The sequence below is a fragment of the Lissotriton helveticus genome, chromosome 9 (genome assembly GCF_964261635.1).
Source record: "Lissotriton helveticus chromosome 9, aLisHel1.1, whole genome shotgun sequence".
Classification (NCBI taxonomy): domain Eukaryota; kingdom Metazoa; phylum Chordata; class Amphibia; order Caudata; family Salamandridae; genus Lissotriton; species Lissotriton helveticus.
The window spans coordinates 119416384-119442712 of record NC_136070.1 but is presented as its reverse complement, the minus strand read 5'-3'; the positions used below and the strand labels follow the sequence as shown (position 1 = coordinate 119442712).

At 44.1% G+C, this 26329-nt stretch overlaps 1 protein-coding gene across 2 annotated transcripts in view; it reads left to right on the top strand.

The window, feature by feature from the left end:
- RAD51B (RAD51 paralog B) overlaps positions 1–26329 on the top strand; it is a 202461-nt gene that overhangs the window by 138023 nt on the left and 38109 nt on the right. Inside the window, exons 6-7 of one of the 2 annotated variants that reach the window (XM_078662006.1) lie at positions 13687–13870; positions 18904–18950. In XM_078662006.1, the coding sequence (XP_078518132.1) occupies positions 13687–13870; positions 18904–18921 (202 nt within the window). In that variant the 3' untranslated portion in view covers positions 18922–18950. Of the gene's footprint in view, positions 1–13686; positions 13871–18903; positions 18951–26329 lie in introns of those variants that run through there. The other variant, XM_078662007.1, reaches the window with a different exon arrangement.

Below are 26329 nucleotides of genomic sequence, written 5' to 3'. Positions count from 1 at the left end.
TCATCCACCCCGGTCTACAAGCCACTATAACAACTAATGAGGAGAACAAACCTGAACTTCTACTGGGTAATAACAGGAGAAGAGTCAGGTGGGAAAAACTAGCCACGAGTCAAGTCAAACTCCCGAGGCTCTATGCAGGACTAATCCCTATTATTGAAAAAGTGGGAGATCTAGTGAATGGGGTGGGCATTAAAGATTCCCATGATAAATTATATCAGGCTCATGAGGACCTCATAAAGGGAGCGGCCTCAGAGCTCTTTAGCAAGGTGCAGAGTTCGAGGAGGGGACAGCAACACAAACTGTCATGGTACAATACAGCCTGTAGGAAGGCAAAGGGAGAACTTCTTAAAAGCATTAAGGAGAGACAAGGAGGAGAGAAAATACGAGAAAGTAGACGGTAATATAAAAAATTAGTCGCCCATGCCAAAATTGAATGGGAGGAGAACCAATGGGAGGAGCTTACTAGTTCCCTCGCAACAAGAGACCACCAAACGTTTTGGAGAGTAGTGAATGGGGGGTCAGGGAGTCTCAACTCGGCAATAGAGCCAAACATTGCAGCAGGGGTGTGGCAGGCACACTTCAAGTCTCTCTACAGCTCCGAGCTGGGAGAGACCTTGAATGATACAGGTAACGGACTGGCTGAGTATGATGGGTATTTGATATCAGTGGGGGAGGTTAAGGTAGCAATAGCAGGACTGGCATCAGGAAAGGCGCCGGGGCTGGATGGCCTCCCCGGGGACCTGTTTAAGCAGGAACCCGTTGTTTGGGCCCCCTACCTTGCTGCTGTGTTCAATGGAGTTCTGCAAGGCATGGAAATCCCGAGTACTTGGCTGGGGGCAGAGGTGGTTCCTATATTTAAGAAGGGCTCGCCCCTGCTCCCAGCCAATTACAGACCCATTAGCTTAATTGACGTGCCTCAGAAGTTGTTTGGCAGGATACTGTTGAACCGGCTCCAGGACTGGGTGGAAGAGAAGGGTGTCCTCAGCCCGTACCAGGCGGGCTTTAGGAAGGGAGTCTCCACAGTGGACCAGGTCTTTCGCTTGAACGTCATCTACTGGAGGGTAGCGACATTCGAGGGTGGCAGCTTATACACAATATTTGTGGATCTGAGGGCCGCCTTCGACCTGGTCCCGAGAGGGAAACTCTGGAGTGTTTTGGCCGAGATGGGGATTCCCCCGGATATTCTGATAATTCTACAGAGACTGCACCACAACAACTATGCCCGGGTTAGGTGCGGGAAACGTGGGGAACTGACGCATAGATTCCCCGTTGACAGGGGGGTTAGGCAGGGTTGTGTATTGGCACCGACCCTGTTCTGCCTCTTTGTCAACAGGGTAATAGCCCATCTCAACGGCACTCTAAACACTGATGCCCCAAGGTTGGGCGGCAGCAGGGTGCCTGCAATCATGTTTGCTGACGACACCCTGCTGCTGTCCAAAACCCCCATGGGGATACAGAGGATCCTTGATTCTTTCGTGGCCTTCTGCACTGATAGGGGGTTGGAAATTAATGCTGCAAAAACTAAGTTTATGGTTCTGAACCCAACCCCAAGATTACGCCCGAATCCCCTACTGGGATCATCACGTTTAGAGAGAGTCTCCACCTTTGAATACCTTGGTGTAACGTTGAATGAAACCATGTCCTGGGGAACACACCAGACTAGGGCTAATCTTAAATTAGTGCAGACCACAGGGGGCATTGCGCGGATGTTGAAAAGCTCCACATATCGTCCGTTGGGGCCACTCATCCAGATCTACAAGGCACAGGCCAGGGGGGCCGTTATGTATGGGGCGGAACTGTGGGGTCACATATCCTCCCGCAGTTTGTCTGTCACTGAGAATAACTTCATTAGACAGATAGTTGCACTCCCGTCTAGTACTCCGCTCCTCCCCTTGAGGATGGATATGGGACTGAGACCAATAGCAGATGAGTTAGGTCTCAGACCCATAGCCTTCTGGCGGAGGCTATGGAGTAGTGAAGAACTTTCCACTTACAGGGCGGAGCTGAGGGAGCTTTTAACCCACCCCAAAGCTTTGCAGATCCCATGGATAAAATATATTCAAAAGTCTTGTATGAGACTGGGGCTCCTAGATTTGTGGCTTGATCCAGCGAATGCTTCATTAAAGATCCCACGAAAAGCTCTGGCCACTGCTTATCATGAGCAGAAATTAGCTATGGCCTTAGACTCTCAGGGTGAGGGGTCATTAACATCTGCATTCACGCAATGCAAGGATTCATATAGGCTGGAGAGGGTATTGGATGCTATGTCCCCCGTGCAGGCCAGGAAGCTATTTCTCCAATGGAGATATGGCACACTACCCTTGCGATCCTACACTAGCTCCTGGTCAACACCGCCCTCTACCAAGCTATGCCCGGCATGTGATTGTGAGGAGGAAAATGATCTACATGTGGTCTTGTTTTGTCCAACTTACAAGGCCGCGAGGAAATATTGGCTCCTACCACTCATTAGAAACCTTGGTTGTCGGGATTACCTCCCCATGTATAGAATTTTAAAAACTGATCTTTCAGGTCCAATTGTGTTTGCATTGGCTAAATTCCTTGTAAATGTTTGGCACACTCGCACCCGTATTTTAAAGTCACAGGTTCCCATATAATTTTTAGCTTAGTCAATTTTAAATGTATGGTGTTGTATCCGTTTTCACTCTAGTGCTGTTAATTTGTAGGGTGGAACGATTTTACTCTGTATATATGCACTTGGTGTTTATTTCTGATGATTTTATAATGCTGCAAATATGTTCTTATTGTATATCTTTGATGGTCAAATCGGCCGAAATAAAGATTGAGAATTGTGATATTATGTTTACTATCTTTTAGGAGAGTTTCGGATGTGAGAGCTTTGGATGTGGGCACAAGGATTTTCAATCCAGAGGGCGTTAGTTATTATCTTTGCAGAAGAACAAAAACAAATTCAGATAGCATATTCTATCCTTATTTTGATGGTCATAAACGTTTGTGTTGTGCGTTGTTTAAAGGATTACGAGAAGAGGACTTCAGGTGTTCGTCCTCCCAATGAAAAACAGCTGTTAATTTCGAATAGAAAACCCCACAAAGCTGTTTCTAATCCAAAATTGGGGAGATGGGTGAAAGAGGTGTTGAAGAATGCTTGTGCTGATGTGAGCAGGTTTGGTGCACATTCAGTGAGGGGTGCTTCGGCTTCAAAAGCCTTTGTTAGGAGGTGCGTTACATGATAATTTGAGATGTGCCGATTGGTCTAATGACTCTGTTTTCGGAAATTCTATTTTAAACCTGTTATTCATGCAAGTACATTTTTATTAGAGAGGCTTTGAACTTCCATAATCTTAGCCTCCGGTCTTGCCATAAAATGTAGATTTTCCTCAGCCTTGATGGACAGAAAATCTGGATTTTATTAAACCCACGGAGGCTAATATTATCCCACCTCTCCCTACCCTTGTTGGTAATGGTTATTTGTTCTTCTTTCAGCTCATGGCCAGCAGGCAGGAAGATGGATTTTGTTCAAATCCGGATTATGTATTAGTTTAATGTTGATATTCTAAAGACAAAAAGAAGGAAGAGTCATTGATGCTCTGGCTCATTGTCATCTGTCCAACAAGGCTGAGGAAAATCTAAATTTTCTAGCTTAACGAGGGGCGTAACACAGGCCCCCACAGCCCACGCGGTGCGGGGGGGCCTTAGCTCCAAAGGCCCCCCCGGCACTGAACTCTGGCCGGGAGAGCTCCTGATTGAGCTCGGAGGGGGCCCCCCTAAGTAACGTGCAGGGAGGCCCCCTCACTTTTCGTTACGCCAGTGAGCTTAACTTTCTGATCACTGTGCATGAGTGGCTGATAAACTCCGTCAAGTATATTCATCCAGAGACTTCTTTTCATTGTGGAATTTGTCATGTTTCTTTTTCGCATAGTACTTGCCCATGGAAAAGGAACCAAAGTGACGATCCGTTTATCTATGCAGCGTAGGGACACAGCTATAAGGAGGGTTAGAACTCCCCCTCCCACTGATTGTGGCAACTGCGTTTCCTTCCAGTCAGTGGATGAGTAGAAGACACACCTGTGTTGGTGACGATCAGGTAGTGTTCCTGAGGCAAAGTACAGCTGGTTTTCTACCATTATGTAAGTTTCTGAGGTTAATTACAGTCTTGATTCCATATTTACGTAAACTTGAAAGATAAAGCCATATTTCTTTTATTTCCAAGGAAGTGTCCGCTATTTTCAGCTATATTTCCAGGCTAGAGTCTCTACCATTGAGGGGTGGACTTTCTTAATCAGGGTAGTTGACATATTCCCCCCTTTTACTGACGCACAACTACAAGAACTTGTTAGATGCATGATGAGGGTAATACAATCTTGCACATCTCTCTTGGGAGCATTTTGTGTTATGTGCTGGACGTTTTCCCTCTTTTCGTAGCCCTAAGCCGGTCGCAGTTGGTAAAGTCCTTTTAGGCAATTCACTTCACTATTTCTTCCTGTCGAACGATGGACACACCATGATTAGACAGCATTTTACATTGTCTTTTGTAGGCTTGATGGCAGAGGGAATGGTTTCTATAAAATGGCATTGCTTTGGTGTGAGTTGTGGCTCTGTACTGTTATATTGTATGTTTACACGCTTGCAATATTCTATAGGGCTATTGTGTGTGGCACTCCTGAGGAATATGGTATGCCGAAACGCGCGTTGAGGTTAACGGGTCAAGCCACCTGAGAAAACAAAAATAGATGAAGAATTACAAAGTGATAATGAAATGGAATGGTATAGAGAAGTGAAATGTTATACAACATTGCTGATGCATTGTCTAATGGACTGTATTAATAGAGAACTCTAAAAGTTTAGAGTGAGGAAAAGCTGTAATGATATTTTGTAGTAGTTAGACCTGAATCAAGCCTGAGCTGTACGCAAGTTTGTAACAAATGTTTGGTTTTTCAAAAATAAAATCAGTGAGTATTGAAGAAGTAAGTGAGATGAATGTGTGAGTATGAAAATGAATGGTGTGGATGTGTCTTTTGAATGTTTTTAAAGACTATTGGTACTTTTTAGTGGAATATGTGAAATCATGTACCCAATGGCAAAGATAAAATGATTATACTGAATAATAAATGGATGTAATATAAGATATGATGTACATAAATGGATGACAAAATGTAAGTGAGCTAATATTGAGCCCTCAGCACCTTCTTGTTAAACTGTAGATGTACGGTAATTAATGAGTAACGTCAGACTGGGTATCTATTTTGGCTGTTTAGCTGCCCTTGTCAGAATCACTGAGGATCTTCTCCACTCTATAATTCTTGATCTTTCAATAGCCGATGATACTGCGGACTACCAGCAGTGGCCCGTGCAGATAAGAGCAGTGGGAGGGTGGGGCCGGGTTGGGGGGAGATTCGACAGACGACCACGAGGGAAAATTAAATAATTAATTTTCCCTCATCATCTGTCCTAGGACCGCAGAAGGAAGTTACCAGCAGAATATGAACTTAAGAGAAATATATATTAGACACTATTGAAAAATATCAGCATCACCTGAGTCCACCAAGTCACTTAATAAGTGAGGCAATAGGCTCTTACTGAGACCCACTGCTCTTTTGTGGCAGTGAGAACTAGCTCTGTGTTTAAGTCTCCACACAGTCAATGGATACATTGTTTAAGATTTAGACGCACATTATTTAGCTAAAGATTTAAGGGTGAAAATCAGTTCAATCAGAATAAACAAGCACCACATTTTGATAGGTCTAGGGTGAAGGTCCTCATAGGAGACTAACCCTTGGAGTCACTCTCGGAGTCCTGGGTTCATGTGCAGGGCCCATCCCTCTGACTCCGCTTCGAGGCAATGACTTTCACAATACAGCCTCCTTCGCTCTAAAAGGAATTATAGTTTATCTCCCCCAGGTGACAGGAATAATTTTATTGACAAACTTTGCACCACGATAGAATCTGTAATAGTTAATGAGAACTTCACAGTATTGGGAGATTTTAATTTTCATTTGGAAAACACAACTGACCTAGACTCGCAAAAATGTATTGATGTTATGAACGCGTTCGGACTTCCTTTAGTTTCCAAGGGTCCAACACACAAGGTCGGTCATATGTTGGATGGTGTTTTTTCCAACTGCAAGGATATTGTTCTGTCACCGTCCTTCCCAGTGACCTGGTCCGATTACTGGGTGGTTATTTGGTGAATGAAGACAATAGCAATCCCTCAGCATAGACCAACTGCACAGCAAGCCAAAGGTAGAACTTGGCTTAAAGTTCACTCAGCTGTACTCAGAGAGGCAGTTATGACCACCCCATGTCAATTAGGGGATAATGCAGATCTAAACGCTGAGATCGTTTCTGACTGGCTTAATACTGCACTGGATAAGGTAACATCTATCACTAACAAAACATTAAAAAGAAAAATGTGCCGCCCCTGGTACTGCGAGAATCTCAGATTATCAAGGCAGGACTGCCGTAGGCAGTAACAGAAATGAAGAAAAAAACGGAGGCAGATGAGAAGATCATATACAAAGCCAAACTTACAGACCACAAACAAGATATTATAGAAGACAAAACTGCATATTTTTCTAAGCAGATAAAAAATGCATGTGATGCCAACAAAATTTTTTTCTTGGTTATCAATAAGCTGGTAAAACCAAATAAGACTAGTCACACCGAAGTAAGTCAAGACTTCTGTAATATATTGGCCGGCTACTTTCAAGAGAAGGTAGTTGATATTTATACTAAATTAGTGGCAAAACACACTGGCCACCCTCAGGTCGAGCATGTACCTTATGACAGAGAAACAAAAAACCTGTTTCTCCATCTTTACAAACCCCTCGGAGACCAACTAAAAGACCTAATCTTGTCAATTAAATTAGGTTCCCCATATGATCCTTGCCCGCCTAACATAATGCATCTGATATCCACTCAATTGGCACCAATTCTGGGGCAAATCATTAATGAAGTTTTTGCGAGTGGAACATTTCCCATCCAGTGGAAACGCACCTCAATCCTTCCACTCCTAAAACAAAGACAACCTGGATAATACAGAACCCTGCAACTATCGCCCTATAGCAAGACTCCATTTTGCTGCCAAATGCATAGAGAAAATAATGAATAAACAAATCACAGAGCACATTGAAACAAATTCATTGCTAGACGAATCACAACACGGTTTTAGGAACAATTACAGCACTGAATCAGCCCTAATTATAGCTACGGAAGATATTCGGAACATTCTCGATGGAGGGGTGTCAGTGGCTCTGGTGCTGCTTGACCTCTCGGCGGCCTTTGATATGGTCATGAGATTCTGGCTGACCGGCTTCATTCTGCAGGAATCGGAGACAGCGTTGGATCTCCTAAAATCTTTCCTAACCGATAGACAGCAAATGTGGCAATAGGGATGGCTGCCTTTAAGCAGTTTGCCTACCATGTGCGGTTCCTCAGGGCTCAGCCTTGAGCTCCACACTTTATAATCTTTATGTAACACCACAAGCATCTATTATAAAAAAGGCCGGGTTCTCCCTAGCATCATATGCGGATGACACCCAAACAGTGGTGTCACTAACAAATGGAGAAAAAAACCTGGGAGAGGCATTTAGCCCTGGTATGAAGAACATGAGCAATTGGATGGCCGAAAATTGCCTGAATCTAAATGCATCAAAAACCGAGGTCATTATCTTCGGCAATACACCATCCATTTATACGCCAGATTGATGGCCACCAGAATTAGATGCATTACCTACTCCCTCTAGCAAAGTAAAGGATCTAGGTATCACCATAGACCAGGATTTCAAATTTAAAGCAAAAATCAGCAAAATTACCGCTGCTGCCTTCTGTTCTATAAGGCTTATCAATATAATTAAAAAAATATATACCAGCTGAACTGCTGAAAACAATTACCTTGGCAATGGTCATCACACGGATTGACTATTGCAACAGCCTATTTCTCACCCTCAATTCAAGATTGGTGAATAGGCTCCAGATCATACAAAATGCTGGAGCTCGTTTCCTTTTTAAAATCCTAAGAATTGCATATTTGAGAGAAGCTTTGAAACAACTGCACTGGCTACCAGTTAGAAGAGATGTAAGTTTAAAGCCCTCTGCCTAGCTTTCAAATCACTGCATAGTTTGGGACCAGCACAGTTTAGGAACAAACTGAAGTGGTACACTCCAAACAGGACCTTATGGTTAGGTCTGGCCAAGAACATGGTAGTCACCCCTTTTAAGAAAGTCAACTGGGGAGGTCGGGGCTTTTTCAGATCAACAGGACAGCTTTGGAATGACTTACCTATCACTTTAAAATCACCCCCTTCCCTGTTGAGCTTCAGAAAGAGCCTACAAACTTGACTATTTACACAAACTGCATAAAATAGGAAAATATGTCTTTTCTGCTCTGTTTCCAGTACTGGTTGTCCCTTCTGTCTTATTTGTTCTTTGTTTCGATAGCGCCAAGATGCCTTCGGGCAATAGTTGCGCTTTATAAATGTTATTTACATTACATTACATTAGATGACCACCTAACTCTTACTTGTTCAAATATTGTTTTACACTATAGGAACATGAGTTTGTACCTTGTGTCTTCTGAGGCAGAACATTTATATAGGCTTTTCCTTTGGTTCCCCTTTTCCAGACGGCTGTGTGAATTTCAATTGGCCTTAATTCAATAATCACAGCTGTTCTCTGGTTATGGTAAATCTTTCTAAAAGTGTAATATTTAAAATTGAAATTTATAATCTGACTTCATCAGAAGAGGTTTTTCATTAAAATTCCAAACACACCCAACATGAACTAATTACCGGCTCCCATTTGGGCTTAGTAAATATGATAAGGTATCTCCAATGTTATCCCGTGAGACAAATGGTCCTTGCAGTAGTGAGAAAAGAATTTGAGTTTTTCACTACCAGGACATGTTAAGCATAAAAGTACATGCCCAACTTTTTAAATACACTACACTGCACCGTGCCCTCTGGGCTAACCAGGGCATACCCTAGGGGTGACATATATATTAAAAGAAAGGTTCATTCTGCCAGGATGAAAGTTCAGTTTAAAAATGCTCACACATACAGGATGCAATGGCAGGCCTGATATATGTTTAAAAGGCTACTTAAGTGGATGGCACAAGTGCTGCAGGCCCACTAGTAGCATTTAACTTACAGGTCCTGGGTACATGTAGTACCACTTTACTAGGGACTTATAAGTAAATCAAAAATGCTAATTTGGTATAAGACAATTCTACCAATCAATTAATCAATCAGGAATTTCATAGCATAGCATCCAGACGGCCACATCCTTCATGCAACTTTGGAAACTGTCTTTGATGTTGTTAGGTTGTTTGTCAGGGAGAGGATACGTTTGGGCTTCATCTGTGATGATGAGTCCTTGGCTCATGATTCTACCATGCTCCAAGGAGAGAGTACACGTACTTTAGCACTGGTTAGCAGTGGTAAAGTGTGCAGAATACTAAAGCCAGCAAACATGTAGTCAGCAAAACAGGAGGGTTAAAGACTATAAGTTAGGGTAAAACCACTCCAAGGATGCCAGGTCAAATAATACATATGTTATCTGTGAAATGTCCTTACTGAGTCCATAATAGTCTGTTCCAACATGGTGACTTGCTCGCTCTGGGTTACAAACCGCACACAAGTTCTGACTTTGGAATGTTCACTTGTTTCTAGGGTCTTTTGTAAAAGGGTGAGTACCTTTTGAACACCACAGCAGTCCCTGCAGTAGACCACTAGTGGTTATGAAAACTAAACTGGAAAGCAAAAGTTAAGAGGATGCTTGTTGCTGTTATCTGGCAGTAGTCACCGTACTGTTTGTTCTTGAATCATACAGTCCTCTATCTCATGAGCATGGTTTCTCATTTGTGCTTCAAGTTCCAGCCACAAACTTCTGTTATGGGTCATCCTTTTCCTGAACTGACCGAGCCAATCACTGTCATAGCGTCTTCCTCAGAACAACAGTTTCCCTTCACACCGGGAAGTCCCTAGACCGATGAGTCAACGAGTGGGGAAAACCCACTGTGCTTGTATTAGTAATAACCCCCTACCATTTTCTATTGCCTTCCTTGGTGGTGTCTTGTCCACACAAGGTGATCATTTTGTTGTCTTTAATTGCTTGTTTTCTCTTATTTATCTTCCAGCGTTGGTAGATCTGCCACACCTTCTCAACAATGATAGTTGTAGGAATGTAGCATCTGCTTTCATGGTAACCCCACTTTTCCCTGGTGTCAGTGTGGCTTTGACTTAGTCTGTTGGGTTCCTGCTAATCAGGACCCCAGCATCTTTGCTTTCTCCCTTAAATTGGATCTGGTAAGTACTTTGGGATCACCACAATTGCCTACTGGTGTACCCTTCTATGTCGCTTCTATATGGTACTGAGGTATACAGGGCTTAGGTACACAGGAGTCTTCCATGGGTTGCAGCAAGTATTATGCCACCCATGGAGGCCACGTAAACTGTGACTACAGCCCTGTTATGGCAGCCTGTGTGAGTTGTTGCTTGCATCCCTCACAACAGATATAAGTTTCCTTATATCTGAGGTCACTGCACTTAAAACCTATGTCCCCTCTATGGCAGACTCTTCAATCCTGAGGGCAGGGTTCTTGGTTACAAGTGTTAGGGTGCACCTGCATGAGCAGTACACCCCTACAAATCCCGGAGCCGATTCTCCAGGCTTTGTAAGTGTGGTCAGTCATCTTAAGGTGGACATCAATCATTGAGATGTCTAACTATATAGTGGCTGCACCAAACCTGGACATATTTGGTATTAAACATGTTGAAATCCTACCCCAACACCAATTCCGGTGCAGGAAGCATGATCAAATGTACTGGGGGGTTCCCAAGTGAACACCCCCCCCCTGTTCTCCCATTAACAGCCTTTTAAGGTCTGCCATGAAGCTAGTGCTGCTTCAGACCACAGACCCGAATCTGCCCTCCTGCTGCCTAGCTGAGCTCGAGCAGGGGAAGGTAGAACAATAGGTTTTCTGTCACAGGGAGGTGTAACCCCCTCCCAGGCAGGACTTAGTGTATTGTGTTGGGGTGATGGCGCCTTGCAGCTCTACCAGACTTCTTTGAAGGGCAGATTTGTTGCCTTCCTTGCATACTCCGGTTAGAGCCAGTTCAGGAACCCTTGGTTCCTACACTGGTGGAAAACTGGTCAAAGAGAGAGGAGTATTCTTCCCTTTGTCCAGCCCCTCCTCTGGGAGGGAGGAGGGGCCCACCCGAGTCATTCCAACCCTTTCTCTAAGGTACTTAAGGGCTCTCCTGTGGGTGGGTCCTTAGATTTGTCATGGAACAAGACTTACCTCTGAAACCAAGACACTCTTCAACCGTCTTGACACTTAGAATTCATTGAAGTTCGACGGACTTCAACAGAAACTGAAACGACATCAAGGAAGTCTCCTGCTGCTCCTGGTCTTGCTGTTCTTCAAGTTATCTGTGTCTGTGCTTCATACGGTTTTCCAGAAGGCCTGTGAGCATCAAGGACATATGAAGTAATCTCCCTTGGAGTGAAAAAGTCACCCCTCTGCATCTGTAGGCACCGCAATGTAGGTGACCAGTTTGCTGCTCCTGATGTCCCATGGAATTCCCAAAGCCTAGCAACACAGGTGGTGGTTCTGCAGCTCTGCAGAGTCCTGACCTGTTATCTAAGCAATTGTGAGGCCAGTATCCCTTGTCGGAGCCACTGGGACCAACTCCCAGTGCACTGCATTGACTTGCTGTTGCCAAGGCTTGTTCGCTCTGCACTCCAGGGATCTTCGGGCTACAAGAATCTCCACCATCCAGCACCTCATATTCTGAAGATTAGTATCCTCACTGCATCTTCTGCACCGTGGACCTCCATATCTAGTGATCTTCCTGATGCCCTCTTGCGACTCCTGTGCCTTTGGCCAAGGGGTTCTCCTGAGGGTCTACTCTTGTGTCAGTGGGCTCCCCTGCTTCCTCGGGCCTGCTCTGACTCTCCTACACTTGGTGAGTCCCTTGGATCTCGCTAGTCCCAACGACAGCATCTCTTTGCTTTCCACACCAGTTCCAGCTACCAAGGCTTGTTGGTGCTCCTTCCAGACAACAACCACCTAAACACTGACATCCAACACAGGAGAGCTTGTGCATGGCTCCTGGTCCTCCCAGATGCAGCGACAAGTTCACCATCATCTCTTCTGAACCCCCGACATCAGTGGGCATTGTGCTTCGGTGTCTCCTTGTCACCTCTGAGTGGCAAAGCCTTTGTCCCCTCTGCTAGCAGGTTCTTCACTTCCAGAATCCACCCTTGGATTCCACTGGAATCCTTCACAGTCTTCTCCAGAGGCAGCTTTGTAGAAGTCTCCCATTGGTCACTACATCCCTATGTAGGAGATATATCAATGTGTTAGTGATTGTGTTGTGCAATAAATGAGCTTTATTTCTTTTTATCTAAACACTGCATGGTTCCTTTTCACTGAAATTACACTATCGATTAAAGTTATTAAAACAATCTGCCTTACACTCCTTAAAAATTAGCCTGAAGACTGCTCACCACAGCTACCACTTTCTAAGCTTTATATGGTTACAAAAGACCACTTAAATCACCATAAGGGCTGACTGGATTAGTGCAAGGAGCATCACTTGAATACGTGTGCACAATATACTAAGTCAGCCTCCAACAACCGTCATTTAACAGGGCTAGGAAGAGGGGGCTCGGGATAGGACCAATGTAGCCTCCCTTCACAGGACCGAAAATTGCTTCTAAAAGAAATTCGCTCTCATTTCATCACTATGGAGCTTGCCACATATGAAGTATGAATCCCCTACTGTGAAATTATATTGGCTAAATTGGCCTCATTGGTAAAGAAGCTTTTTTGCAGTTGTAGGTGTTGCTGTAACCTGATGTAGGATGAGACCTACTCTGATCACCTTGGCTGGGCCACCCATTTCTTTGTTCTTAAAAATAGTTTGACGATTTCAAGCCAGCCTTTTAGCCTAGCAATGTACTTGTCCTAGTGTCTTTACAGTTGATGCCAACTTGATGGCCTTCATTTCAAGGCATAACACCTATAACAACCTGGTCATATTCAACTTTCACTTCTGCTGGACTGCCCAACTTTTCCTTTCTGATGAACTGGGAACATCTTCATTTCCTGTTGAACACAGGCTAGAGCAACATCAGTACCATCCACGGTACTGTACTGGGGCTAAAAGAAGTTCTCACATCTTAGAGCTATGAATGTCTTGGTTAAACCTTCTATGCTTACTCCATTCCTTAATGGATCTTGGGGCAAGGCGCACCTCTGTGTTGTGTAGTGAACAGTTACTGTCTCTCCCCTAACACAGCACCCATCAGCCTTGAACTTTGCAGTTAAGTGTAAGACCAGCACCTTCTCAGACAGTCGCATAAAAATGTTTATAGTGAGTCTGGGCGGTAGGAGGAGGCTTTTTAAGGCTTCTTTCCAAGTCCATTGACCATGTACGTTATGCTCCCTGGACTTAAATTGTCCTATATTATCATTGACTCAGGAGCCATTCTGTATGCCCACTGTTCTTAAAAGATTAACAAGACAGTGTTCTACATTAACAGTAACTAATCAGTATTCCACTCATTCTACATTCTGAACTGCAGATTGCTTTTGTAGTTTGTAAGTCATTTAACCTATTTAAATGTCAGATGATCTATATAGTGCAGTACTTGACTTCATGTTGGTTAATACAATTATCTGATGTATTTTCTTTCCTTTCCAAGAATTGAGTCCTTGGAAGAAGAAATAATCTCTAAGAAGGTGAAGCTTGTCATTATTGACTCTGTTGCTTCAGTAGTAAGGAAAGAATTTGACACCAATCTCCAAGGCAACCTGAATGAGAGAAGCAATTTTCTGAATAAAGAGGCGTCGACACTCAAGTACCTGGCGGAAGAGTTTTCAATACCAGTAAGTCTTGCAGTAAGCAGGTACTGTAAATTTTGAATTGGTTTGTGAAACATTTAGTGATCTTGTAACCAATATGAAAAAAGAATGGACTAAGTATATATTTTTTTAATTTTCATTAATGAATATATATCAGGTCAATAAAATACCTGCAGAAGTCTGAGCAGTATCTGGGATGTAATATGTATCCTAGAAATAGTAAAAGTGTACAAAAAAGCAATATCATAAAATAACATGGTGATGTTAGTGTTATTTAATTAACACTATATATTATATCCTTTGTGTTTACCACCGTTAATAGATATATTCTCTGAATTTTAATGATGTATCACATGATGGAAAGCTGATCTGTGAAATCTCATGAAAGGTTTTCCCTGATTTGTTCAACAGATTGTCATATATCTTACTTTAATAGGGCAACACTGGGCCTTCTTGTTCAGGACTGTTTCCTTCTTTGATGTCAATGTGGCTAGGTCTCCACATTCTAGGAAACGCCCGAGTCCCAATTTACTTCTCAAGCAACTTGCAGGGGGTGGGATTCAGTGAATGCCATTGTGTATTATGTATAGGGTAAATGAGATCTGGAGAGCCTCAGATTTGGAGTAAGATCTCCAGCACAATACAAAGGATGAGTGATTTAATGAGGCATAAAACCCTATGGGCTCAGTACTTGGGGAATCAAACTATTAAAGAGGTTTTCATTTTTGCCAGACTTTGTTCCCTCATTCTAGCCAAGCACTGAAGCAGTATAATTATTTGTCTCTTACTCTTTAAATTTGGCATTGAATTAGAAATCCGTTTTATCTCTAAACAGGTGAGCCACATTGTGCTGCCACTTTCTTCCAGCTAATATCTCTATTTAGTATATTGACTGAGTCTAACAAGGGTTCTGTCCTCTTTGTACCAGACTTCTTGTTTTGGATCAATGGGTTTTAAGACATCAACATATTTTTTCAGTATAGCTTACAGAAAGTCTATTGGTAGATCAGTCCTTGCTAACAGCTGTCAAGCTACAAAGCTTATGAGCTACTTTGTAGATGTTCTGGACTCCTCCATCAGATTGTTCATCTGGCATTGGAGAGGGGATTGTTGAGGAAAGTTGGGGCAGAGCCTAAAAATAAATGTGGAGAATGTATGCATAATAACCAACAGAATGACTATAGAGGTCTAATGAAGACATTGTAAGCCATTACATGCATCATAGATATAGGAACTAGTTTCTCATCACCACTGGTTGTGCAGTAACATACTCCCTATTTAATTAACTTTCTTTTGCCTGGTTCCCTGCTGCAGCTTTCTTTTGCTCAGACCACCAGTTAAAGCTGCTTATGACCACTGTTCCCAATAAGCTGCGCGGGTGAGCGCGCGCGCACAGAGGTCACCCTAAGCGCGCAGTGAACTGTATTTACCGCGCACTCCCTGCAACACCGTTCGCGCCACCGCCGCGAAAAAGCTGGAGACTGACAGTTCTTAGAGTGCACAGCTGAGGGATATGTACTGGTACTTGTGCTATTTGCAATGCACACCAGCAGCTGGGCACTGTTAGAAATGTAATGCAGAGTGTCATACACGCGGCATTCGATCGTTTCACGCTCGGAAGTTAAAACTCTTCCTTTGCGAAGGCCACAAACTATACAAGCTCCTTTCCTTAGTTTAGCACCATGGAATCAATCTCTGATAGTGTGGTGTTCAAAGAGACGACTGCAGCTCACACGGACAGAAAAAGTAAAAACCATTCTTACATACAGTAAGAAAAGTTTCAACATCGCCAACTCTAACAAAAACATTGCGATGTATAACACCACAAAATAACTATTTATAGATGTACAGGCAGACGCATTCTTTGAAATAAAGCATTCTCAGTAGATCCTGGGTAACTCACTGCTTTAAAAATCTGCATAATCGAAATCCGCAACCAATCACATTCAGCCTGCGTTTTCCTGAGACACACAGCCGAGCCTCTCTCTCATTACATTTAAGCAGTGCAATGTGCACGAGCGGCCCCAGCCGGGCCTCTGCCCTGCCCTGACCTCTGAGCCTCTTCGTTCAGGAATAGCTGACAGAGAATAAGATTGCGAGGAGCGAGGTGAGGTCGGTAATGAGTGATCACTGATCAAGTAGAATGAAAGGAGAAAGAGAGAAAGGAGCGACGAACATAGAGGAAAGAAAGAAGGGGGAGAGGCAAGTGCAGGCAACTTTATTTAAAAACGCTGCAATAGCTTTGGAAGAACGTGTATTTAAAATGCCGCAAGACAAGTCATCGTTTCCTATCTGAAAACATTCAACTTTGCTCCTAGAACACACAAAAGTTTAAAATTAAAGGCTGCACATTGTCCACAATGTCCACAGAAGGAGCAGTTTGAGTATGCCCTCCCCCCCCGCACCAGTAGATATTGCTGCACTAATATTTTAATCGTAACCCTGTTCCTGTTCAGTTTAAGGGCAACTGTCAGTTAACAGCAATTGGCTTTAAGTCAAAAAATTATAAAATCTGGATCAGGGTTAGCCTAGAGTAACTGTCAGACTAGGGAGTGAAGTAAATTATAAAAGCCAGTAATAAAAAAAAAAAAGGTATGATTAACGAGTACATGGTGTACTGGAGTAATTTGATGAACAGGGAAAAAACGATGAACAAAACGGATTTGGGGGCATGGTTAGTCGGTGGGAAGAGCAGGACTGTAGCATCATTGAGTGATGAAGATAAGATGAAGCATGACATGGAAAATAAAATTGCTGTTGATGGAAAGATTCTTGGACTAACAAAAAGGGTGCTTGGTGGCTGAGGCTGAGAATACTTTGCAGTGGGATTCTTCTCAGGATTCCCATGCTATGCATCGTTCCACCAGCTGGTGGGTTGGTGAGGAAAAAGCATTCACAAAAAGTATCATTTTGCATTGGCCATATGTGCAGTCTGTATATTTAATAAAAAGGTTGCCCCTTAAGGCCAGGGTTCCCTACTTAGTGCCCATTAGCTTCAGTTTATATATCCCACCATACTATTCAGAAGCACTATCCAAATCACAAACAGAAATAATTTTCCTCTGTCAGTCCCAGAAAGAGTTTATAGCTACCCTAGAAAGAAGAAAATAGAACATGAGCAAAAAAGTGCAGATGATCTAAAAAAACACTGAAAACTGACATGAAGACAATTTTTTCCAACGTGCTGCGAGAAAACGGTTATGTTTAGTGTCTGTCTTTTCAGGATGTTTCATTTTCTGTCTCCTACTGTGTAAATGATGTTACCTAAGTTAGGCTTGCATGATGTCAGCAATCAGTGCCTCCCTCATGATCATGACAATATTATTTGTTACAACTGCACTCTGTTTAAACCAAACTGTAGTGCAGATAGTTCAAAGTGGCACAAAATATGAAGACTGCAGTCCAAAGATTTCGGTTTTCAGTAGTGACAAGAAAGGTTTACAATTGTAGCAAATTAACGCGATGGAACAATTTTCCCATTCTGATGAGTATTAGGAAGAGGAGCCATAGGTTAGTATCTGTTCCCCTACCTCTCTGTCCCTCCCTCTAGCTCCCTCTTCCTCTAGCTCCCTCTACCTCCCTCTCCCACCCTTTCCCTCCCTCTACCTTGCTGTCCCTCCCTCTCCATCTACCTCTGTCCCTCCCGCTCCCTCTCCCTCCATCTCTCTCTACCTCTCTGTCCCTCCCTCTCCCTCTCTACTTCCCTCCGCACCTCCCTCTCTCTACCTCCCTCTACCTCGCTGTCCCTCCCTCTCCATCTACCTCTGTCCCTCCCTTTCCCTCTCTGTTCTGCCCTCTCCCTCTCTGTCCCTCCCTCTCCGTCCCTCCCTCTCAAACTCCCTCAACCGCTACCTCCCGCTCCCTCCCTCTGCCCCTCCCTCTCCCTCTCTCTCTACCTCCCTCCCTCTACCTCTATCTCCCTCTCCTTCTACCCCCACTCCCTTACCTCCCTCTCCCACCTTCTACCCCCTTCTACCTCCCTCCCTCCACTTCCCTCCCTCCCTCTACCTTCCTCTCTCTCTCTACCTCGGTCTCTGTCTGTCTGTCTCTGTCCCTATCTGTCCAAATTCTGAATGTGCTTACATCCAGGCGTGCAATGCCTATTGGGCTCAAAGGGATTAAGTCCCAGCCTCCCCCCACTTACCCATTCGTTTGTGGCAGCCCGGGCTGAGACAACTTGCTGGGCGCGCACACAGCTGTACCGGAGTACTTCACAGGGCTTCCATTTACTTGTTAATGAGGCTTTGTTGTTTTTTTCACACCTTCTTACAGCCCATGCATCTCCACTTTGCCTAGAAATGACAAGGCAAGGTGCGTGCACCGCCAATGAAGGCCTGCTAGGCCGCTGGCGGCCCGCGGGCCGTACTACGAGTACCACCAATGTAATTAGTTCACACAACTTTAAAATACTTTTTGAGTGCGTTTAACTTGTATTTGCTATTTTGTCAGCTAAAAATTACTGCAAACCTAACCACACAACTCAGTATAGTTTAACGTGACACTATGTGTGGAAATGCACCATCTTTTCAGATTTGTAAGCAAAAGTTTGGAGGGATATTTGGCGCTGCACACACGCGCGGTCTAGTTCCTGGCGCACATTGCCATGGCTGCAGCGCACAGAGACCCTACACTGCCGCACACAGAGGAAAAAAATTAGAGGGAACATTGCTTATGACCCCTCAGAGTTAGTACATTTTTGCAAACTTTGTTGCTGTGTTAGCTTGGGCCCTGTTGGGGGTGTGGTTGCATTTGTAAAAAATATGCCATCGTGTTACGAATCGTGATAATAACATACCCCGGTGGGGGTTCCACAAAGTAACCTACTTGCTATTCATGAAGAGTCTCTCTCTGTTTCCCTGTGTACCATTTTTTTGTTATTTGCAGCAGATCGCGGGGGTTATTACCGATAACGTCTCATGGGCACAGAGAGAGACTGTAGTCTACATGAATAGCAAGTAGGTTACTCTGCTGGAACCCCCACCAGGGTATGTTATTATCACGATTCGTAACACGATGGTATATTTGGGTATAACCGGTGCTGCACTTATTTTTTTCAGACTTCAGATATCAGTTGATTATTAAAGCATTTCAGCTCATGCAAAGGTGAGCGTCCTTCACTAGTGGTAGGTCGAATGGAGCACGGGTCACAAGGTTTAATTTTGGAGTTTGGCTCACTCGTTTTGCCTTGACATTATTTTTACAGGGTAATTGCACTTTGACACTGGGTGATAGCAGTTTATACATTTTCACCTAAACAAAGTGTCTGCAGTGCACATTGTGCGTGATTTGGATTACCATAGGTAATGAGCAGGATAAACATGTATATATTCTTTTCGTGATGGGACCGCTGGTGTTGTCCGATACTCCCTCTGCTATACTCTATTGATATTATTGTGCTTTCAAACAGAAGAGAATTTGTTTCCTAAATATTGAACTGTATTATTTGCAGTATTCCCCTGACGAAGGCGTTGACCCGAAATGCATTGGGAAATGTAAATACTTTGCTCCGAGTAATGAAGAAATGAAAAAATTATCAAGAGAATAAACAAGAAAATATTGATTGTTATTTGATTGTTAATTTTGTGTTAATCATTTCTGAAAAAAATATTTAGTTAAAAATTCATATTGCGAACATGGTGTGGATTTTTAATAATCATATATTCGCATAAGGAATGTGAATGGAGACAAATACCAGAGATTAGTGGAGATCATTTTGAATCTATTATGTATATAAAAAACATAGCACCGTAAGGGCATGTGAAAAGCACGTCCTCATACGCAAACAGGTTCTGTTTGTTTTTTGAAGTATTTTTATACCTGACAGGGGCTAGTCGGGTCTTGAGGGCAGCACCACTGACCAAGATTGTGAACTTGGAATATTTGATAAAAAAGTGAATATTCTTCAGGTGTGCACGTTATCAACACTGTCATAGAGAGTCATTCATCCATGGCCACCAGGGGCCGTTTTCCAATTTCGAGCGTTTGCACCCGCTTTAAGTGCCCCCGGGGCACTTTGGTATTACAGAAGTGGGTGCAGACGCTTGTGCGTCCCCTTCAGTAATAACGATAGAACTGGTGCACTTAAAGCGACAGCGGTATCATCAGGGTGCTTTCCCTCATTTCATAGGGGCATGCCCTCTGCAAATGAGGGAAATCCTTTGCCTCTACTCCCGTTCCATATTACAGATGTGGGCGCAAAGGCAAAGAACCTTTCAGGGGGGGCACACTCACTGTGCCCCACCTTAGTGTGCACCACAGGGAGCATCCCTCTGGAAGGGAGAAAGGGGATGTCTGGGGGTTCCAAAGGATCCCCTTGCATGTAAGTGTAGTCACTGAATGCACCCGCCAGCAAGGTGATCTCTAATCCCCTTTAAAAGTGCAGGGGGATTGCCACCTGCACTCTGAAAACACGGAGTGGCATTAAGCAGCCGCTGCGTGTTTTCACATGAATGCGCTGCCCTGGGGGCTTCGCTAGTTCGCTGCTGCCCTGGGGGCATCGCAAGTTCGCGGTTGCCCTGCGGGCAGCTTATTCACTACAATGGGGCGCTATGTCATTGTTTGCGCCTGGCGCACCTTTTTAAAGGTCCGCCGGGTGCAAGCAATGACAATGCGCAATACGGTCCCAGGGGTCACTCGTGCGTCCAGCAGCGCTATTTTGATGATGATGGTTGAATGATAAGCCAATGGTCGGCCATCACATTTACTTTTGTATATAAATCCATTAGGCTAAGAAAAAAACAATATGTTACTTAAATCTGACATTATTTAAAAGGGAGCTTAAATGTGAGGAGATAGTTCAACGAATGACGACACTGAGGATGGAATTTATTTTGTTATCCTGGTTGCACTCTCAACCTATTTGTGATATGTCTCTATGGTTAGGTTCTGTAAGAAATGTAAAGTCAGTACATGGGAGGCATTAGGTTTCATTACTTTGAGAAGATATTTTGATAATTTCACGTCATGCTTATTGTGAAAAATTCTCGAAATTACACGATTACACCACTTTGCGTAATTAAGAGTCATTTGCAGGAAAAATGTATAGTGAGTGCACAAAAACAGTGTGAACAACCAGAAGGCAAACAGCTGCTGCTTGCGGCCCTTGTGTTTGTGCTATGTGTTACTACCAAAGCCGTCGTCCTGTCCAAAACAGACGAGAGGAAGCATTTCATATGAATATTTAGAGCATAAATGCAGGTTTTATATTTTGCGTAATATGATGTCATTTTGTGAAAGCAAAGTACCCGAATTTCGCACACCCCTGAAAAAACTTTGCAAAACGTTATGGAATGCTCTAGTATATGCTGGTTTTAGGAAGGATTATACATATTTTCATATATAGGTTACTTTTTCTGCTTTTGTGGATCATGGGTGAATGCCTTTTTTTTCTGTTGGAATTTTTATTTAGTCTTTAAGGTGCTGTTTTTTCAATTCTTTAGCAAACATTTGATGCATCCCATTACTTTCCACGCTTACCTTTAGTTTCCTAAATGATATCCTAATTTAGGGTCACGCAGTTTTATTGCACTCACAAAATTGACTGTGTTAAAACATTTTTCAGTGAACAGATTTACAAATTCTTTAATGGGAACTCATCATTTAATTTATAATTTAACCATTTGAAGCTTTGCCAAATAAAATGTTGACTTTCAAACCACCTCCGATTCCAAAATACTTGTTATATTATGTTTGGATCAAAATTAATTAGGAATTTGTTCTGAATGTTTGAGTTTGGAACACATTTGACTTTGAGGCTATTCCTGAAGTAATAAGTGATAAAAACAATATCTCTTGTAAATGCATGGCCTATTTCACTTCAAAGAAGTGGCCGCCGTTGTCCAGGGCAGCTTGAAAGTGAAGGCAGGCATGGGAAGGAAAGCACGTCGTGTCTGCAGTAGGAGAAACTCATTAAAGAAAATAGTGCTTACTGACTAAATAAGACATACCGTGTCGCAACAGTGAAAGGGCCAGTTGCCATGGTAGGTTACAAATGCAGAAAAGGCGGTACAAATGACAATGACACCAGCCAATTAAAAATAAGGGTGGAGAGTGGGCAGGGCTTCAAAGTCATACTCCAATACTGCGCGGCATGCGTTGCTCAGGCTTGACCTAAAACATGGCTTAGCTGTGGGCTCTGGAAATAGAGGTGCTGGAGGTCAGGATGCTGATCAGCCATCAATAAAAATGCCTTGAAATTATTTTGATTTTCCTTCTTGAATTTAGGGCCTTTCCTTTTCGTCACGAAAACCCAGTGTTAGAAATTGGGTTTTTAGTTGACAGAGGTATGCACCCTGTGCAAGCAGGAATCACAATCCTAGTCCGGGCAAGTCAGATGCAGGCCATAAATTAATCTGTGCTCACCCTCTGGTAGCTTGACACCGAGCAGGCAGGCTTAATTTAAGAGGCAACTTGTAAAGTGTTTTTGCATCACTTCAAACAGGAACACAGTGAAAATACCACTAAAACTTTCAACACCAGTTTAGAAAAATAGATTATGATTTGATAAATACAACTTGACCAAAACGACAAAAATCTAATAAGTATTAGCCGAGATGTGAATAGCACTGAGAAGCAGTAAGCGCTTATGGGGGATATTTAGTTACGCTGGACTGGGGTAAAGTTCGAAGTTAAGGCTGACCGCGATTGAACACGGGCCTGATACAGGATCCATGCAAGGCCCCCTCAACAAAGTACCTTGTCCCGGTCGCAACAGAGAGGTGCTAGGTGCAGCCGAACGATGAGTCTGTGTTGATCCAGCAGTCGAAGGGATGTCGATTTTCTCCATGCAACGATGGTGATGCGCCAGTTCTGAAGATGAAAAACACAAGCAACAGGCCCCCACTAGCTATTGATTAATTAAATAGAGTACACAAAGACAGATGAAACCCCATAGCCAAGATCCGTTGTTTGCAAAGCTGAGGCGCTGGGTTTCTACACGCGGTCGAGGGGATGCGTTGATCATCTCACTCCAACGGCAGCGATGTGGCCATTCTGATGCATTGCTTCTGGAGGCGATGCACTGATTCTTAGTGCGATGCTCCAGTTCTGTTCCCGCAACCGAGACCATGCGTTGATTGTGCTTCCACCAGAGCAAGCACCTGGATCCACTACCAATGGAACAGACACAGGAGATGAGACTTTGATATCCCTGAGTCTCAAAACAGTAGGCAATCCAGTATGCCATTGGAGATCACTCTGAGTTAAAGCAAGAGTCCACTTCAGCAGGGGCAGAGGGTAGTAGGCAGCAGGGCAGCAGAGCAGAAAATCAGTTCTTCCAGAGCAGCAGTTCGGCAGAATGTCAGTCCTTGTAGCAGCACCGCAGTCAGTCTTCCTAGCAGAGTTTCTTTACAGGTCCAGAAGTGTCTGATTTTGTGGGATCAGCGACCCAGTACTTATACCCAGGTGTGCCTTTGAAGTGGAGGTGACTTTGCAGTGGGGCTTTGAAGTGCATAGAGGTCCTTCCTCCCAGCCTTGGCTCCAGATTCACTGCGGGCGGTGGAGGGCATGCAACCTTTTATGTGGGGACAGGACATTGTACTACACATGAAATGTCCACGGGTCTAGAAACAAGAATCTACCTCAAAGAATCCGTAATCCAAAAAACCTAAAGAATCTATGTGTATGTGAACAAAGAAGTCTCCTTCAGAATAAGGATACCCATCAGTCACCACTCGATACCGCCCTAGTCATCATCTGGGCCTCCTCCATTGCATTTCCATCGTGAAGCATAAATGATGAAAAGAAGGACCTGATGACGATGTCCTACATCAAATTATGGATCACTGGATAGCCCTCTAGATGTCAGCTGTTAGTGATATGTGATGGGTGAAAAAATTGCAGTGCATTAGTGGTGTATTGAAAAAAGTGACTTAAAATCTGGTAAATGAGAGAGACATTATGTTTTATTATCACTCAAATGCCCAAGGTTAAAAACAGTGCAAAATAGGGCAGTTTCAACAAATACCTGACAGGACATTGCCCATTCAGGTGAGTCACCTCCTCCCATCCATACTGCCCAGCCACCCAAGTGGGGTACTATTATTATTGGGAGAAGGGTAGGAACGTTGTGTGGTAGAACATCTAGGGAGCCCCTCAGATTCCATTTGTGCAATCTGCTTTCACTTATGTTTTGCTCTGACATCAGCCTGCACAGTATGCTATGCAATACATCAAAACAAAACAAACAAAAAACCTGGGACTAGAGGGAAGCTTTTTCTTCATGTCCAAACGTTGATGCTGGAAAAGAAAATGTTTCTGGTGTTTTTACATGATTTTTATTTCCAGTACTGTGGACAAACAGTTGAACCTTGGTTGTTAACCATGCCTCCATCATGGTCCTGGGAGATTTCAATTTCTGGCCTTCCGACCCCGCGGAATGCGCCACGTCCAAGGAGTTCTCAGAATCTCTTCTGTCGCTCAACTTTACATCGGTTGTCAATACCCCCACACATAGGTTGGGACATATCCTGGACCAAATCTGGCAACGCGACTGCCCGGTCAATTCCCTTTTGATCTCTCCATGTTCATGGTCAGATCACTCACTAATCACCTTTTCCCTATCCCCTGCTCCATCACTCAAGCCCACTTCTGCTAGGAATGTCTGGGCGCGGTCATGGAATCGGGTCGACATCAAAGCTCTATCAAATCTCCTCTCTTCCTCTAGCCCTGATCTGACCGCGTTGCCTTCCTCTGGGCAGGCAGAAGCTATTACCAACTGGCTCCGGGTCGGGTGCGATGCCATTGCTCCTCTAAAATGCATCACAACCAAACGCCCCAAAGATGCAAACCGCTGGTTCTCAGACGACCTAAAGATCAAAAAACTCACTCTCCGCCAAGCAGAACGACAATGGAGACGGAACTACTGCCCTACTGCTAAAAACCGTTATACTGAACTCCTCACTCAATACAAAAAAGCCATACTTGACACAAAGAAAAACTACTTCTCCTCTAAAATCCAACTCGCGGAGAATCGGCCAAGAGAAATTTTTTCTATCATCCAGGATCTTGCCTTCTCTGATAGAGCGTCACTTAAACCATCACCCTCTCAAACATTATGTGACTCGCTTAACCATTTTTTTCTGGACAAAATCAATAAGATCAAAAGTAAAATTTCTTCTCCATCCCAGACCTTCACTGACCCCCGCCGTCCTCCAGCTATTGCCCATCTGGACTCAATCCCCCCCCTCTCGACCGACTCATTTCTTTCCATTCTCCCGCTGGTCAAGTCTGGCTCCCCACGGGACCCTTGCCCCGCCTTCATCTTAAAGCAGATTTTCACTTACTGCCCCTCTCCGCCTTTAGTGCTTCTAAACAGCTCGCTGGCTCAGGGCATTGTTACCCCGGTACTTAAATCGGCAGTGATCGTTCCGATCCTAAAAAAAACCGGCGCGGATCCCTCCGATCCAGCTAACTTCCGCCCGATCTCCCTTTTGCCTTACCTGGCTAAGGTATTGGAACGGCATGTGGCAAAAACCCTGAGCGAGTTCGTGGAAAGTCATGGTGTGCTGGCCCCAAGACAGGCCGGATTCCGCCCGGCCCACTCAACTGAGTCGGTGATAACATCGGTTTTGGACAATCTCCGACAAGGAATGGATACCAATCAACACCAGGCCTTGATCCTTCTAGACCTCTCCGCCGCATTCGACACGGTGGATCATACCATCTTACTTTCACGTGTCGAAGCGGCGGGAATCAGAGGAACAGCCCTATTATGGTTATCCTCCTTTTTGAGCGGCCGGACTCAAGCGGTTCGTCTGGGAGAGTTCTCTGCGGAACTCAAACCCATTCACTGTGGTGTCCCCCAGGGTTCTTCTCTATCTCCCCTTTTATTTAACCTCTACATTGCCCCCCTTATTTTTGCTTTACAGCAGCGGGAGGTCTCTGTGTATAACTACGCAGACGATCTCCAGCTCATTTTTTCCCTCTCCTCTACCCCGGAGTCTATGTCCAATGTTCAGTCCACTATGACCTTCATCCAGGACTGGATGAATTTCAACCACCTGAAGCTCAACCCCGATAAAACGGAGTTGGTGTTGACAGGTGGTTGTTCCAGTCCCTGGACCCCCTTCTTCTGGCCCCCCTCACTAGGTTCCCCCCCCACTCCTGTATCCTCTGCTAAAACCCTTGGATTCAAAATCAACAACGAACTCTCTTTGCATTCTCAAGTTGCTGCTGTGGTTTCCTCAGCTTTTCTTTCACTCAGGACTATCCGCAGAGTCTCTCGATTTTTCGCCCCAGACGCGCTCAAACTAATTCTTCTAGCCATGATAACATCTCGCCTAGACTATGGCAATATTCTTTTTCATGGCATGCCCGACTACCTCATGAGACGTCTTCAGCTTGTTCAAAACCAGGCCGCTAGGCTGGTTTTTAACCTTTCTAAGTCACACCACGTAACCCCTCTTCTTTTTTCCCTGCACTGGCTCCCGGTCCGGCAACGAGTCTTATTCAAGCTCGGTTGCACCATTTTTAAAGCCCGGACAG